At 38.9% G+C, this 17,495-nt stretch overlaps 1 protein-coding gene across 9 annotated transcripts in view; it reads right to left on the reverse strand.

The window, feature by feature from the left end:
* LOC127969099 (zinc finger protein 438) overlaps positions 1 to 17,495 on the reverse strand; it is a 61,433-nt gene that overhangs the window by 2,481 nt on the left and 41,457 nt on the right. For 6 of the 9 annotated variants that reach the window (XM_052570786.1, XM_052570784.1, XM_052570782.1 and 3 more), the window contains 3 exons: positions 12,397 to 12,462; positions 8,455 to 10,066; positions 5,483 to 8,376 (listed from right to left, as the gene is read on the reverse strand). In XM_052570786.1, coding sequence (XP_052426746.1) covers positions 7,815 to 8,376; positions 8,455 to 10,066; positions 12,397 to 12,445 — 2,223 coding nt within the window. In that variant the 5' untranslated portion in view covers positions 12,446 to 12,462 and the 3' untranslated portion in view covers positions 5,483 to 7,814. Of the gene's footprint in view, positions 1 to 5,482; positions 8,377 to 8,454; positions 10,067 to 10,205; positions 10,330 to 12,396; positions 12,463 to 17,495 lie in introns of those variants that run through there. The other 3 variants (XM_052570788.1, XM_052570789.1, XM_052570787.1) reach the window with 3 other exon arrangements.

A 17,495-nucleotide genomic window follows, 5' to 3' on the forward strand; every position in this document is an offset into this window, starting at 1 on the left:
TATTTCAACATTGCAAGTAACTGAAGGATACAGACCTGAACGCTTTTGGATTAGCTCCATGATTAGGCACCGAACTACACAGACCTTAATATAAAACTAGAAACAGAATGTTTTTCAAGACAAACCCTTGTCTTGGCTTGACGAAACCTTGCTGGAAATGTAGTTTAAAATAGTTTTAACTTTAAAGCTAGAAGGCTATTTTTTAAAAACTGTACACTCATGTTCTTACTATCTATCTATCTATCTATCTATCTATCTATCTATCTATCTATCTATCTATCTATCTATCTATCTATCTATCTATCTATCTATCTATCTATCTATCTCCATTTTGGGTGAGCTGTCTCTTTAAGGCATGCATATCAAACAATAACCTATGAACTTTAAGCTGAAGCTATATATTTAAGATATTTTTTCAAGCTATCCTCTTGTATTTTACATAAAAGTCCCAAGATGTATGGATGGATAGATAGATGGATGATAGGGAAATTTTAATTAGAACGTTGTAGGTTTGATTGGTTAAAAAAAAAAACTGCTGACTGACACAAACAAGGGATATTTAATAAAGTGCTTACAAAACATGAATCTCTTTAAAATTTGCATCAACTAATCAAAACAAACTTTCATGATAATTATAAAAATACTTTGCCTCACTCTATAACATGCACCCTCTTCTCTCTCTGTCCCTGTTTCTCCTCCCTCATCTGTCTGGTTATTATTCCTACCTGTCATCCGCTTCCCCGGCCCATACATACACCTTTCCCCCTCTCTCCATTTTCCTCTCGCTCTGAGTGAATTTATCACCTCTCCAGTGCCCCCTCTAAACCCGTTAAATGCACTGAAAGGAGGAGTATTTTCTCAGGACCTGACGGGGGAGTCTGTGCTGCGCCTGCAAAATCTGACTCGTAGAAACAGCAGAGAGAGAGAGAGAGATATGAACGTAATTGATTCTGACCGCCGAGGTGGGATCCAGGTTTCCCTAAGGGGGATCATCACAAAGGGAGGCCACTGTAACACTCCATCTGGGAAAGGGGGTGTGAGGGAGGAAGGAGGGATGGAATATAGCTGGAGGTGATAACGATAAAATGCTTTTCTTAATTGCAAATTGCGAGAACTCATTAGTCCTGCAAACTGGCGTGAAAGTGAAAACAGAGGAAAGGAGGACTGGAGTGAAATATGATCAACTCTAATTGTAATCGTGTATTAGATTCTATGCAGTTGTTGATGAAGCGTGATAGAAAAGGGGAGCGGTTTAAAAATACTTGTTGATATAGTTGTAATGTCGCCTAGGTAAATGCAAAGCACTCCTCCATATCGCTTCTGACATTTTCCTGGCATCCAGTGCGATGAATATGCATTACTAATTAACCTATCAGATAAGGTTAAGAGAATTTCAGAACATGCCGCAGGTAACTGCCATCAAAGGAGAAGAAGAGCATCATCAAAGGTTGTGTGTGCAACAGTGTGTATGGATGCACAATTACAAGTTCCTCCATGCAACATGTATGTATAGGTGCATAAAGAAGAAGAAATGATTATGCATTCATGTCTTAATGTGTAGGTGGCCGGTTTTTGAATATTAGTTAATGTTGCGCTTACATGCACATAACACAATATTCATGCATGTCTGCAGGCCTGTGGTATGTCATTAGCCTTATTTGCAGAAATACGTTGGATTGGGTGAATGTAGGTTATCACTCAGGCAGACCTAATTCCCTTGAGCCCCCCCTTAGATTTCCACTGTCAGGATCCTCTCTTTGGGAAGACATTGGAAGATGGTGGTGGGGCGGGACGGGGGGAGAGAAAATGCTCTACATCCTTTCCTAATTACTCCAGACTGCTCTGGTTAGCCTACCTGGGTCTCATTAAAAACAGTCAAACTTGGAGTACCTTCTCACTCCCCTTTTTAGATTAGTAATATTGCTCTCATTAGGATGCTAAAGTACTGACAACCGAGAGCCAATTATCACTAATCTATTCCGAGGAATGAGCGAGCACTGATTGGCTGAGAATGAAAACAGGAGCGTGTTTAATCAACAAGGGAATATCGAACTATAAATAAACCAAACAAATATGTATTTGCGAACAACTTCAGTGACTTGAATAGTGTTTACGTAATAACTAAAAGCTCCAAGATTGGCCCTGGGTGAAGTTGGGGCCCCTTCGTTGGGGTGCTTTGACCGTTGATGATGAAATCAGGAAGTGTTCAAGATGAGCAGTTTAGAGGCTCTTTTGTCTGTGTGTGTAGTTGTGTGTGTGTGGGTAGTGAGATGTCCTGGGCAGATGGCTACTGTCCCTCTGGGCGGTCTACTAGAGACCCAGTGGAACAGAGATTCTGTACCATCTGGACCACACAGCATACAGGAGAGACCAAAAAAGTGGCAATGTCACTGACAAGGGCTTCGTATCTCTCTCTCTATATAAATATTTGAATGGGAAGAAACATATATATTCAGACCTCATAGATCTTTTTAGTTTAGTTTTTAATGAACCACTTAAAGCTGCAGTAGGGAACTTTGGACGCTCTAGCGGTTAATAAACAGAACTGCTTGCGTCTTGCGGAAGAACATTGTAGCCGGAGCTACTTCTCTCTGTTTATGTCTATGAAGAACCACAAAGGTACTGGGTTACTCCGCCGCGTTACCCCCGAAGCAATCTAAAATAGTCCGAATATAAACACTTATTATAGGTGTCCCCTAGTGATTCAGGACAAGCTAAAAACACAGTTTGGGAAATGGATTCATGGTGAACTCTCTTATTATGTTCATTTTTCTACATTTTGAACACAAACAAAGTTACAGACCGCAGCTCTGATTGGTTGTTTTTTACCGGGAGCGCATGACTTTCTGCAAATGGCAATAGGACCACTGGGAGGAGCCAGAGGAGCTTGATTTTTTTTCACAGATTATCTGTCTCATATTCTACTGTCAGGACATAATGACAGGTTTAATAAATATGTAAAAAATATTTTTTTACAAAAGTTCCCTACAGCACCTTTAATATCATAAATATCATGTTCTCTGACCCATTAAAAAAAGAAAGATGGGAAGGAAGTGTAAGAAGCAAAATGGCATAATATATAAGACTTGCTTTCAGATGATCTTGAATTAAGTTTATTTTTCTTACCCAACTGGCAAACTGTTTTATGCATAAATCTAACTACACTACTGTTCAAAAGGTTGTTGTTTCTTAACCAAATAACATCATAATTATTTATTCCTGTGTTGGCAAAGCTGAATTTTCAGCAGCCCTTACTTCCGTCTTCAGTGTCACATGGCTCTTCAGAAATCATTCAAATATGCTAATTTAATGTTCAAGAAATATTTCTTATTATCAATGTTAAATACAACTGTACTGCTTAATATTTTTGTGTGACACATTTTTGTTCAGGACTCTTTGATGAATATATATGGTGGCCCAGTAGTGCACAACATAAAATTTCTACAACACAACGAAATTAGCACAACACAACGCAAACAAGCCACGACACAATGACGTTAGCACAACACAACGGAAACAAGCCACTACATAATGGAAACAAGTCGCAACACATCCAAATTTAGCACAACACAATGGAAATAAGCTGCAACACAAAATTAGCACAACAAAACAAAATTAGTCGTTGGCGACAATAGCCTCGTGGTTAGTCCATCAACATACAGCGCACTGCACTCAAGGCGACCTGAATTTGATTCTTGTCAAGGTCCGTTGCAGATCTTCCCAGTGCTTTCCTGTTATCTCTCTACTGTTCTATCTCAATAAAAGGCATTAAAAAAAACATAAACAAATTAGTTCTATGCATTGTGTTGTGAAAATGTTGTTGTTTAGTGTACTACTGTGCCACCATAACGTTTAAACAGCATTAACAGCATTTAAGATAGAAAACTTTTTAACATTATGTCTTTACAGTCGGTTTAATGCATGCTTAATGAATACATTTATTTTTCTTTACAAAAGCTTACTGATTCCAAACCTTTGAACAGTAGTGCAAATGTAATCAAGTTTACACATAAAACACAAAAATTTTAGTTTCCCAATAGGCTAAAATTATTTCCCCCAACTTAAACTGATCTTGTTTTTAGATGTTGCAAATTGTTTGCTTTTTACATTTTAAACAATTCCTAAAGAATCGATACAAGTCTGATTCTAGATTTTTAAATCCTCTGTAGCGTCAAATAAAAAGATCATATCACAGGTTATGAGAGGTAAGATGCTCTGATATGCTTCCTTTCTCTCATAAAGCTTTCAATGTTGCTAAGTATCTCATTCCAGTGAATGTGATCATTCAGTTCACATCACACTCTGGGTTCCAGACAGGCCTGTCTGTAAATGCAGGTGATGTTATCTACTTCAGACAGACCCTTCACTTCATTCATTCATCTTCAGCTCAGCATCATCTCTCTATTTCGCCTCCTCCGTGCAAACCGGGACGGATCGATAGAGCTTCTTGCTTCCATTAGTCTCCATGCAGGTTAATGCTGCATTAAAATGTCTACATGCTCGCCGTATCTCGGCTGCTGCTTTTTTTTGGACTGGAGAACTTTTTCGATCATTCTTTTTCAGTATCCATTCATCATACTTCATGAAGAATTCATTCTCATCATGGTCATCTCTGCAAATTAAATGGATGGTGTGCGCATACATGCAATTTCACCGTCAATTCTCCCCATTTCTTTTACCGTCTCTTTAGATGTTTTATTTTCCCCAGCATCGCGTCTCTGCAATCTCCTCCTACTTCCTTTCTTTTTCCTGCAACCTCCTTTCCGCCTCTCTTCTCTACAGACCTACATCCTTCATTTACTTTAAAACAGACACTCTCTTCCTTCTAAAGCTCCATTCTCTAATCCTGTTAGAAGGATGGGCTTTGATCTCCTGTGAGTGATCATGTTTCTGGTGTGAAGAGAGAGAGTGGAGTGCCACACAGATTAAAGAGGAATATGCATCGGTGTTGACGTTCCTTCACTACCTGCATCTAAAGTGACTGCGCTATATATTGGGACAGAGAAGTTACGATCATTTAATGTAGGTTATAAATCAGAGCCAGAGCTGCTTGGGAAGCACTGAGATCGAAGGACTGTAACTCACAATTATAAGCAATATAAAACACACTGGATGTTGCATTTGTGGCCAAAAAAGGATCACACTGGGATGGGAAACTAATATTACGATGTGATGACACTTAATGATTCAAGAAACATTATAAAAGCATTAGCACTCCTTCAGTGAATATAGGTTGTTGTCTAAATATGAATCCATCATGTGTCCAGCTGAAATTGATTTAATTCTTGCCTTACCCGGCTCACTGTTCTGTGCAACCTACAAATGAAGTCTTGCGGTAAATGTCTTTGTAATATGGTATAAGATAAGCCTTAAGATGCAGCAGCTTATGTGATGGCTTGTGCTCATTAGAGTGATGACGGGAGAAATCAAAGACTGACAGCCAGGAGGTTGTTGCATAAAATAAACACACCAACTATTACTTTCGTTATTCATTTCTTTTTTTATTTAGGCACCAATAATCAATAATGCAGGGACAATGCTCGCTCTCGTACAAATGCTATTTAGGGCTTACTTTATCTAAAGCCACAAACAGACACGTTTATCTGTCACAGTGGCGGGGAAATCTTCAGAACTGGAAATGCTACCAGACTGTTTGTGTCATTACTGGCTTGTGAAAGTGAAACCGATTCACTAAACAATCAATCACTTTAAGTATAATAAGACCACATCTGAAACAAAGTCATTTCTTTTCATTCTCTTTTGAAGGTAAATCAGGCTTAAGTCAGGAGCAATCCACCAAAGACAAGTCCTACACTGGCGGGGTAATTTCAACAAGACAAGCAGCATTTATCTGTTTACTGACTGTTAAGATCAACATTACTGACTTAAGGTTATCTAAAATATGAATTCAACTTTGAAAGACAAATGAGTTGGTGCTTTGAGATTTGCTGTCCGTTTTGTGTCAAGAATGTAATGTTAGTGAACTATCAGTTTGCTTTACAAAAAAAGTAGAGTAGATGTAAAGTAGATCACGACAACAGTCAAAGGTTTGAACACACATTCTTTGAATGTCTATATTTTTCAGAGTAGTAAAGTCAACTAAAGTCAATATATTTTATTTTAAGGCTGGAATATGCTACAAGACTGAACAGATTCATACACTGGTCGACTAAAACACGTAAACTAAAAGATTTGGAAGTCGTTCCAAACACAACAAACTGTAACAAACTTAAAATCGGCTAAAAATATCCAATTTGTCTGATTTCCTCCAAGTGGAATAAATCACTGTCTGAGGCAAAAAAATGCACCTATTACACACTGTGATTTTCTCAAATTTGTCAACTCGGACCACCCAAAATCGGCAAACTGGCTGTAACTTTTGGAAACTAGAATGGACTCTTCCAGACTGCTAAATGGGGAAAAATCATGTAGTGTATTTCAGCTTTTAAGCAGCCTAGATTCCAGCTCCACACACTCTGGGCAATCTCTCAACAAAGTAATGAAGAATCCACCTGGGAAGGTATTTTTTTGTGTTTATTTTATTTTATTTTTAAAATTAAAATAAAAAACACTAAAGGAGATGCCATGTGTGCTGGGCACTTGTTGGCTGCTTTCTTTACTATTCGGTCCCATCATCCTTTTTTTTTTTGCATTTTAATGAAAAGATTACACACATGTCATTTATGTAAGGCCTAAAAATGTATTTTAACATTTAATCATCAGCCAAAAAGTGTGCTCAAATCTTTGACTGGTAATGTAGCTAAAGCCGGTTTAACATTTAAGACACTGTAACATGTAAATATATTTCATTGTTAATTTTTTAGATCAAAACAGCAAGGGGGGTCTTTGTGTAAATATATATTCTCAATATACAGTTGTATACTCTATTTTTTTTAGATATATTTGTAATCTATCTATCTATACATATATAACAATTAGTTTGTTTTTTTACCCTGAATTTTTTTTTATGAATAGAAATATTTTTGAATAGGCTGATAATATAAATTGATTAAATAAATCACCACATTTCACCATAAAAAAAACTATTTTTAAACATAATATTTCCATCCAAAAAACAACAGAATATTTCATGAAACACTCAATTTACACACATTCATACTAAATTTAACAGTTAAAACTGGCCAAACTGAGTGTATTATTTTCTTAATTATATTTTAAATCCTTACTAGTTGTCCTGCTTGTCTAAAAGCTGAGTTTTTTTTTTTGCAGTACTTATTTTAGCTGTGGAATGTGGACTGAAACGGTGTGATTATGTATATGTGTTTGTCGAATGTCACTGATAATTTGTGTTACTTTGAATGTTCTTTGACATGTTGTTTCAAGCATGCTAATCATTCCCCATTTGTATTCAGACTATAGCAAATTTTCAATTTGTCTGAGTGGCAATGTGTTTTTGATGAGCCTTTGTTAGTCTGCTTCACCTTATTCACTCAACTGAAGCAGTTACTAACACACTGTGTCCACAAACCTTAAAAATTATAATTATCATCTCTAGGCTTTTCTATTTGCTGGCAGTAATGTAACATCTGCACCTGGACCACAGTTATGTTTAAGACTGAATTTATGGTTAGTGAATTTTATAGATCACTTTCTTCTGCTTTAATGCACGTTAAATAAAAAGACCAAACATAAAGAAATTCAAGCATAACAAAACAACGTTTGTGATGTTAAAAAACTGTGCAAAACAAAACAACAACATAAAAAGTCTATTAGTGATTTTTTTTTTGCATTAACGTCATTGCATAAACCACACAGTTGACACATGGAGCAAATAATAAATTACCCATTTGCAGTTAATTTGGCCCATCAGTAAGCTTGCTCTCCCCTTTGAAGTCCAGGACATCCCATAGAAGGGTGGGATTTTCACAGTTGTGCTGTGCCCTCCAATGCTCAATAACGTCCTGTTTCTTATTAAACACCTTACAGCAAAGGATGCAGTTAAAGTGAGATCCCACCCTCAGGGATAAACCTTTACTGAGGCCCTTTAATACACGGCCCTCCTTACCTATCATCTCCTCTTCTTGACTCTCTTTGGCTTCTTGATGGTGAGAATGGTGGTGGCGTTTGAACTTGGAAAAGGAGAAGAACTCCTCATCGCTGTGCACTAGGTTGCGTTTCTCATTGAGCTGCCTCCAGTAATGTGCTGCATGTTTGACCAGTTCATCCTCTGCTTCACGGCCCCCACGAATGGCCCCATCCCTCAATTGCACCTGGACCTCCTCTTCATGCACATACAACAAATGCAGCTTCATGTCAGCAAAGGTAGGGGTGATGGCCTGGCAGCGGCCACACTTAATTTGTAGCTCGACTGGGTCAACACGTTGTTCTGAGGCCTGTTCACCAGCTTCCGAAAACCTGAAAGACAAGGAACGTCTATGTCAAGAACAAGGAGGCTGTAGCAAGAGTCAACGCTCAAAGTTTACTATTACTTACTCTCCTACAGACATGTTTTCTTCGTGTTGACTGATGGACGGTTCAACAGTTAGTATTACCCGGTGCACCTCTCTCAAGTGGCTGAAGTAGACACCCACATAGCCAAAAGACTTCTCACAGAATTCACAGCAAAGGCTCTTCCGGGGCCTGCTTTCCGCATGGTGGAGCTTCATATGAGTGCTAAGACTTCCTGAGTGAGCGTAGGCCTTCCTGCATACCGGGCAGACGTAAGGCCGCAGGTTACTGTGGCTGTTCATGTGGCTCTGCAAGTGATGTTTGAACTGGAAACACCTGTTGCAGGTAGGACAACGATGCAGCGGATGACTTCTTGTGTAAATCACTCCTCCACCACTTTTACATTCTACCACAGGCTGCTGATCAGTAGCTTGCAAACACAGTGGAGCACTCGATTGTTTTCCTGATATCTGCTGTCCTAATATGAGCTCCTGATCAAGGTTCTCTGATGCTGACAAGGAAGGGAGTGGAACAAGTTGTGGAATAGTGGTTTCCATTACCAGTATCGGTTTGGGACGAATACTTCGATACTTTTTGGATATGTCAAGCAGCTTCTCTTGAGAGGAAGAATTCGACACACCAGCTGGAGATTTCTCAGGTACCCTCCTTCTAAAAAACGACAAGGATCTCTTCTTTCGGGCTTCGAAGGCTAGAATATCCTCCATAGTTTTTCTCTTCCTCCCCCGTTTCTTGCCTGGAGGTTTCTTGATTTGGGAGTTGTTGTGGTCTAGACTTGGGCTTTCACTTTGAACTTTGCTGTCTGTCGACTTGATTTTGTTGTCTGGAGGGCTTTTCAAGCTGCTTTTGGCTCCAGTCTGCTTTTCTGAGAATGGGGTGCTGGCAAGGCTGGTTGGTGCCAGCAGAGAGTTCTTCACCTTGGCATAGGGCAGGATAGGCAGCTTGCCCTTGGGTGGAGATGGAATGATCTGAACAGCTTTGCTAAAGATAGTGGGTGAGAGGAGTGTGATGGCACTGCCAACCGTGGCTTGACCTTCTATTTGGGTTTTAACTGGTGAGATTTTCTTGACAGGGGCAACAAGAGAGGTTCCAGAAGGATAGTGGTGGTTTTTGAGTGGACCGGCATTGCTTTTTTGTTCCACATTTTGTTCTGTATGTGATCCTGGGAGCAAGGGCCCAACGTTGTTTTCAGACGATAAACGAGCATCAATCAAAACAAGATGCTCTGATACTGGGTCTGAACTCTGATCTGATTTCACAGCAGGTGACTGAGCTTGTACGGTTGCAGAAAGCTTGGCTGGACTCAGCATCTTGCTACAGCCTTTTTCTGGAGCGCTCTTGCTTCGCACCGGTTGGTATCTGGGAATAGGCAGCTTAAGGTTCTTCTGGATTGGCTGTTGCTGTTGTGTCTGAGGTAAGGCCACCAATGAGAAGGTCCCCTCTTGTCCAGCCACCTGCATGAGTGCATAGTTCTGGGCAGGGACAAGGATGGATTTGGGGCTGACAGCCGTGGATGCTTCTGGAAGGGCTGAGGGAGGTTGGCAGGATAGAACTGCAGAGGATGGAATCACTGCTGGGGCTTTGGGGGCAATGCTGCGAAACTGGAGACCTTTCATTTGGGAGTGGGGCCGAGCATCACCTGTCAAAACAAGATAACGCCTTCAACTTTTTTAATTTAAGAAATAACATGTAACAAAAGTGAACTGAAAGAAAGAGGGGGTCTAACTCCTTTTTCATTATCACTCTCTCTTCCCACACACACTCACACATCAATTTACCCTCAGGCAAAGAGTTTGAGCCCTCTTTTGATTCAACTTGGCGTAGTTCTCTTGTTCATGCTGCAGCCCACTAAGTCTTTTACCTCCTCATGCTTCCTAATGCACACTGACACACACACACACACTTGTAGAAGGAATAAACCGCTTTTAAAGCACAACAGCTGCCCAGCAGTAGAGTCATTACATGAACAAGAATAACAGTTAAACAACCATACTCAAAACAAGTCATGACTGTCCACACAACCTTGTGGCCTTCAGCCTAACAATTGTTGATGTGGAAAATAACATATAAAACACAACAGTGATAAAACAGTAGAGTTACATTTATTGATTTGGCAGACACATTTATCCATAGTTGCTTACAAGGCATCCAAGATATGCATTTATTAGTTTGCGCTTTTCCCTTTGGAATCAAACCAATGACTGCTAGTGCCAAGTTTTACCAGTTAAGCAAACTATGTAACAAACTACATAGTTCTCAATAACTTTTTGACAAAAGAGATGCTTTGGAACAATGTTTGATTAATTAGAAATACGTTTTTAGTAGTAAGTACTAAACTAAACTAAGTCATTAGTCAGGAAAAAAAAAAAAAAAAAGTGTAAAGTGTGGCTCTAAAAATTGCTGATGAAGATGGAAAAAATGTAAATGATGTTTCAGCACTCAGTTTTAGAAGTCTGTAAGCACAAAACAGGGTAATTCCTAATCCCATTTAGGCCACTATAGAATTAATTAGGTTAAAAACAGAAACATCATAAAGAGCTGGGCTTTTACCGGACCTAAAAGGGGAAGTTGAGAACAGTTGAAGGGGAGGAGAGTACTCTATTTTAGGTGCAAGAAATGGGGACTTATTTTTAGCCACAGTCCCATGAAGAAAAATAAGAGCATCCCGGACCAATAACAGTATGAAAGGTGATGAGTTCAAAGGTGAGATCTGGTGTTTATTTTAGAGAAGGGTTACGCTCTGGTCACCATGCATATCTGTATGTAGGTCTGTTTTTTGTTGTGAGTACCAGAATGTTTTTGTGGGAATGAATTTAGTGTGCATGTGTGTATTTACTCCTCACTCATGCGTAAAGGAATGTAGACCATATGTTGGTCAATAGGTCATGGGACTTACCTGATAGCCCAACATTACAAAATTGTTATTGTCATTTTAATTCTAAGTGATTATAGGGATGGACAAAGGTAGCCTGGTAATACCAGACTCTGCTACTTCACTTTGCTTCGTAGACAGAGTCTGGAATGGCATAATAGAGAAGTGTTTTCTCTCTCGCTAGGGGGCGCTTGTCTGAAGTTTAAAATCATTGGTTACCCGTAAGCCAATCATATACGTTTAGTTATGACGTATGTTATGCGCCTGTACAGCCGCATCGAAGCACAGACATCATGCATCGAACTCAAATCTATGATTGAACTTCCACTGTAAACCTGTTGTAAACACATGATGATGCGAGCGAAATACCCGAGTGAACATGGCTGTAAACGACTTTTGCAGTTTGAAAAAGAGTTGAATGTTCTCCATAACAGAGCGAATTGCTTCCCGTGTCTCGTTTCCCATTTCCGGTCGTTTCGGTTTTCGATTTCTCTAACCTACAATGTAAAACTCGGCACTTAGCATCTACGTCACGGCTCTCAGCCCGCCCTCTGTTCGTTGATTGGCCCGGCTGTTTCCAGACCGGTGGCAAACAGAAAGCTCTGACGCTGTATCAGACTGAGTACAGAAGCAAAATGAAATTGAGCGGAAGTAGGAAGTCTGACGTAGTCAGGCTAGGACAAAGGAACCTAAGTACTTGGAAGGGACTTTTAAAGTGAATTTATTTTTCAAACATTTCCCAGTGATTTCAATTCAGTAAGAATTACATACAAACATAAAAAAGGACCAAATCTTTTAATTTTGTGACTGGTTTGTGACATTTTTGATTCATCAGACAACAATTAGTGGCAATTAAGTGTCAAGATTATGGGACGTTCACAAAGAACACATTTTTCTTAAAAGATATGAGATGAATGGAACCAAATGTGTTTTTACCCCTTATTAAACATTAAAAATGATTGTGTGATGAACTCAAATAAAAAAGTACTCTTGATCTAATCAAGTACTTCTAAAGCAGACAAAATCTTGGTGACTACAACAGTGATTATTATTAGTTGACCTTAAAAGATGAGCTTTATATTCATCTCTATACTCACTTTGTGTGTGTGATTTCAGAGGGCTGGAACGATGCTCTTGGGTTTTCATGTCTGTCACTGAAGGTCCTGAACAAAAAACAAATACAGAGAACAGAACTGAACCTCTGCTATGTAATTAACACAATAGATGCTTTAAATTACAGTGTTTAAAGGTGTCTGCCTGCGTTCAAACGATGTCTCCCCCCCCCCCCCATCTCTCTCTCACTATCTCGATCAAAACCAGAGGACATTCCAGATGTCACACAGGCTCAGATTAGAGTCAAGGCAAAGGCAGAAAAACAACAGGAGTGGAAGGATAGAAAGGGAGTGAAAGACTGTTAACCGTGGAGGAGGGGACACTGAGCCAGGTGAGATGGGAACCAACCCTAATGTGTGTGTGTGTGTGTGGTAGTGGGACGAGGACAGGGGGGGGATGTCATTTGGCCTGTACAGGAAGGTCCTCATCTGTAGCAGTGAGATAGCAGCCTTGGAGTGTGTGCGTGTGTTGCAGGGGACTATATTTTAAGGAGAGGTTTGTCCAGTACCCTGTAGGTCTGAAAGGAGATGAAAGGAAGGGATCTGCAGGAGATAAGAGAGGTGGACACACACGGCCGCTCTGGCTAGAATGTCCATATCCAGCGGCCATGAGCTCCGACAGATACACACACACACTTACATACACAGCACATCTGTCCTATCTCTATGCCTCTTCAAAATCTCTAAACACAACACCGGTCTGTCGTACCATATTTTCGCTTGTTTAATCAAGCCTGTGTTGGCTAATTCCCCTGTTGTTCTGGGCAAGCTGTGAAGTCGTTAACACGTGTGAAAATAAACAAAATAGGGAAAAGATGAAGAGACAATAAACTGCACATGCTAAATATTCTCAGCCAAGATCCTCCAGAAAAGCCAATGAGAAGTTTGTCTCAAAAGAGAAAGTCCACGGATCTGTTTGATAGGACCACTTTAAGAGTGTTATTTCACTCTTCCAGTAAAAAGAAAAAATGGACACACTTGCTTGTTACTTATGAAAATGTTAATCTATTTTTACAAACACACACACACACACATACAGTTTTAACTGATTTCTTTCACAAACTTCATTGACTGCTCTAATATATGAGACATCAATGTTTCATGAGTTTAAGCCACACAGGACACATGCTTATTCAATAACGGATTTATTTCCTTTTTGTGTTTATGTATATGCCTTATTTCTCAATGTTAACTATTTCCGCCAAGGCAATGTCAAGTCACCTTTATTTATATAGCACTTTAAACAAAATACATTGCGTCAAAGCAACTGAACAACATTCATTAGGAAAACAGTGTGTCAATAATGCAAAATGACAGTTAAAGGCAGTTCATCATTGAATTCAGTGATGTCATCTCTGTTCAGTTAAATAGTGTCTGTGCATTTATTTGCAATCAAGTCAAGGATATCGCTGTAGATGAAGTGACCCCAACTAAGCAAGCCAGAAGCCAGGGCAGCAAGGAACCGAAACTCCATCGGTGACAGAATGGAGAAAAAAACCTTGGGAGAAACCAGGCTCAGTTGGGGGGCAGTTCTCCTCGGACCAGACGAAACCAGCAGTTCAATTCCAGGCTGCAGCAAAGTCAGATTGTGCAGAAGAATCATCTGTTTCCTGTGGTCTTGTCCTGGTGGTCCTCTGAGACAAGGTCTTTACAGGGGATCTGTATCTGGGGCTCTAGTTGTCCTGGTCTCCGCTGTCTTTCAGGGATGTAGAGGTCCTTTCTAGGTGCCGATCCACCATCTGGTCTATGTTAGATGCCAGTGTTTCCAGTCACAGCTGTGCAAAGATTTGATTTCAAAAATAGCATCATAGCTATTAAACCATTTCTTATGATTTTAAAATCTAAATTTAGTTTTGATTCATCTGAGTATTTAACCTCAGAACGATCTTAAAGTAAAAAAAGGTGCTGAAGTCAGATTTTATGGTGGCTGTGCTTTTAAATGGTTAAAATCATAATTCAAATGATGAAGGATTTTGAAAATCTGTCAGTAATCAGTGTTCAGTACTATTGTAATTTTAACCCTGCCTGCTTTAAATGTTTGAAAATGATTATTAGTTGCAAGCATTCATTAGAAAATTTACAAAAGTAATCAAAACACAATTAGTTGGAACCTTAGGTTACAGAATTACCATTACAAGTTACCCTGTTACATTTACAAAGTAACCTTCCCAACACTGATTTTAACATACTTAAGAGTAAAACAGAATATCAAAAAAGTGTAGGGTGGGGACTGTGTTCTATACATCAGCTGTTTGAGTCAGATCTGGATGCCTCACATGAAGAAGAAAAACCATCTTATAACGTTGTTGGATGTGTGTTTGAGTGAAAGGTCAGTTGTCTCTCTCAGAAGAGGAGACATTTTCAGAGAAAACAGCACTGTTTGCCAATCTCGGATTAAAAAAATAAATAAAAATTTAAGTTCCTTGTTTAGAAGAGACCGTGCCTCTCCACAGCAGACTAACGGACACACAGTTTTGCACACTTACACATCTGCAGTATCTTATCATGTGACAGCCAAAGCAACAAAATATTAACCAGAGGAAATGAAAACACAAACATGCCAGAACATCATAACACGCTACATACATGCGTCTGGAAAAAAGACTGCCCTCTGTAGGAACAACACAACAGATGTTAAAACATGTCAGTCAACCAGAGCACCATAACAAATGAACCACATGAAATAATATCAACTCTGCATAACACACAAACAAACACACTCTTGAGTAATTAGCTGTCACCTGGGCCAATCAATGTGGAAGGGAAAAAATCTATTCCAATTTCAAAACTACAGGCTTGCCTGTACACGCAGATGTGGACTAATCAATAAGAAAAGCATCCCGCATCAGAAAGACGAGAGAATACAGAACCAAAATAATCCCACTGGCTAAATCATTTCAGTTTAAAGCCATACATACATAAAGGAATCTCTCCCACAAATGCTGCTGAAAGATATTTTGCAGAATATGCCTGCTGCTCTTTATTTAAACAATAAAAATTCAATGAGAATAAAAGGACATACCATATTTTTCGGACTATAAGTCGCACCAGAATATAAGTCGCATCAGTCCAAAAATATGTCATGACGAGGAAAAAAAACATAGAAGTCGCACTGGACTATAAGTCAAATTTATTTAGAACCAAGAGAAAACATTAACGTCTATAGCCGCGAGAGGGCGCTCTATGCTGCTCTGTGTAGACTACAGTAGCACTGAGCAGCATAGAGCGCCCTCTCGCAGCTGGAGATGGTAATGTTTTGTATTGGTTCATTTCTCTCGGTTCATGTTAAATTAATTTTGTTAAATAAGTCGCACCTGACTATAAGTCGCAGGACCAGCCAAACTATGAAAAAAAGTGCGACTTATAGTCCGGAAAATACAGTAACAAAAAAATAACAACAACAAAAGTATCGCATAGTCAATACGATTTATGAAGTATGGTTCAAACTTTTGGTAGCTTTAATAATATTTTTATGTGAGGAGCAAAAATTTAATTTAAGTTCTTCAGTTTAAAAAAATGTCGAATTTTGCGCAAATTCAAATATTAAATGGAACGATAAAATAACGTTATTAACTGGTTAATGGCCATTTTAAATTTTTGATTTGGTTCGGAACTATGACATTTGATCCCATTTCTGTTTCTGGGAATGTTCCTGTCAAAATTTTGTTTGTTTCCAGTTTTGTAGTTTCCAATCTTGAGACTTGAGATCCAGTGATGTTGACTGAACTGATTTTAAACTCTAAGTGTCAAAATGCAAATTAAACTACTTCTTAAACTAAATTTTTAAAAAAATTTTCGGAGCTTGTAAACTGTATGGAAAACATAATAATTAGTCTAATAATAATAATAATAATAATAATAAATTCCATGTCATACTTCTCAGGCCATAAAATAATATTAGCAGAAAACACGTCTGGATGCTTGAGAAAAGGATGGAAAAATTTCATGGAAATGTTTGCAGGAGTCAAAAGATAATAGTGTGTCATAATTTCTCTTGGCAGTGACTTTTTTTCTTGAAGACACTGTGGTGAGGAGCCTCATTTCCGCAGAGCCGACCAGACAGGATGCTGTAAATCAAGGTATTGAACTTTGACCCACGGAATGCAGTCGCCAAGGGCAACTCAGTGTGTGTGTCACCTCTACGGTGAAGTGTTGGAAAGGAAGTGACTGCGACAGTCAAAATGACTCTCAGCACTTGGGTTGATGTTGCATGAACGTCCACAGTAGGAAGGGGGCTACGGATGGGTAATTGTAGCTTCTAGAATGCAGAAGTGAGAAGGCACAGGCATTTGGGAGGATTGGTCTTTGATAATAGCATTAACCCAGATTAAGTGATCAGGGGGAGACCAAGAAACCGTAATGAAAGTGTGTGCTTCTGTGGCCAGAAGCTAAGTCTATGTGAGTCACCTTATAGAACCTTTAAATGACCTTTTGCTGTTTGGTGTGACATTTGTATTCATTAAGTAGGTCACACAGTAGAGAAGACTGCCTAAACACTCAGAATCCATCTTCAACCGACTCCCATAACACCATGCTTCCCTCATTTCATCACTATGCCCTCATTTCCAAATTCCTCTCTACTTCCTTCTCTTTGCCTCTCAGTACTAGGGTTGCATGGTATAATTGTATTAATGCTTGCTAATGCTACCTTCAATGCTTTATATTGTGTTTATTTTTACTCCTCTTTTAATAAGTCCCACCAAAAATCTCAAACTCCCAATTTCACTCAGTCATGTTCACTCATTCATTGAATCAGTCAACAAATCCTTTACTAAATTTATTTATTTATTTTATTTATAAACATTTATTAGAAGATCAACCCCATGAGACATTTTATTTTATACCCCTTTTAAGTAAAACCCTTTTAATCCAGGACTAGGTTTTAAGAGGGGTATTTCATGAGATCTTTGAGAACAACTGATACAACATATTGCATATAACAATAATCCCAAATACAACTGAATGTATATATGCATAAGCACATTCATATATACACACAAACATAACATGACACATATCGATGCCAAATTTGAAATGCTAAAAACATAGACAAGTATTCTGAAGATGTGTTAACAAAGCAGTTC

The sequence above is a fragment of the Carassius gibelio genome, chromosome B12, assembly GCF_023724105.1.
Source record: "Carassius gibelio isolate Cgi1373 ecotype wild population from Czech Republic chromosome B12, carGib1.2-hapl.c, whole genome shotgun sequence".
NCBI lineage: Eukaryota > Metazoa > Chordata > Actinopteri > Cypriniformes > Cyprinidae > Carassius > Carassius gibelio.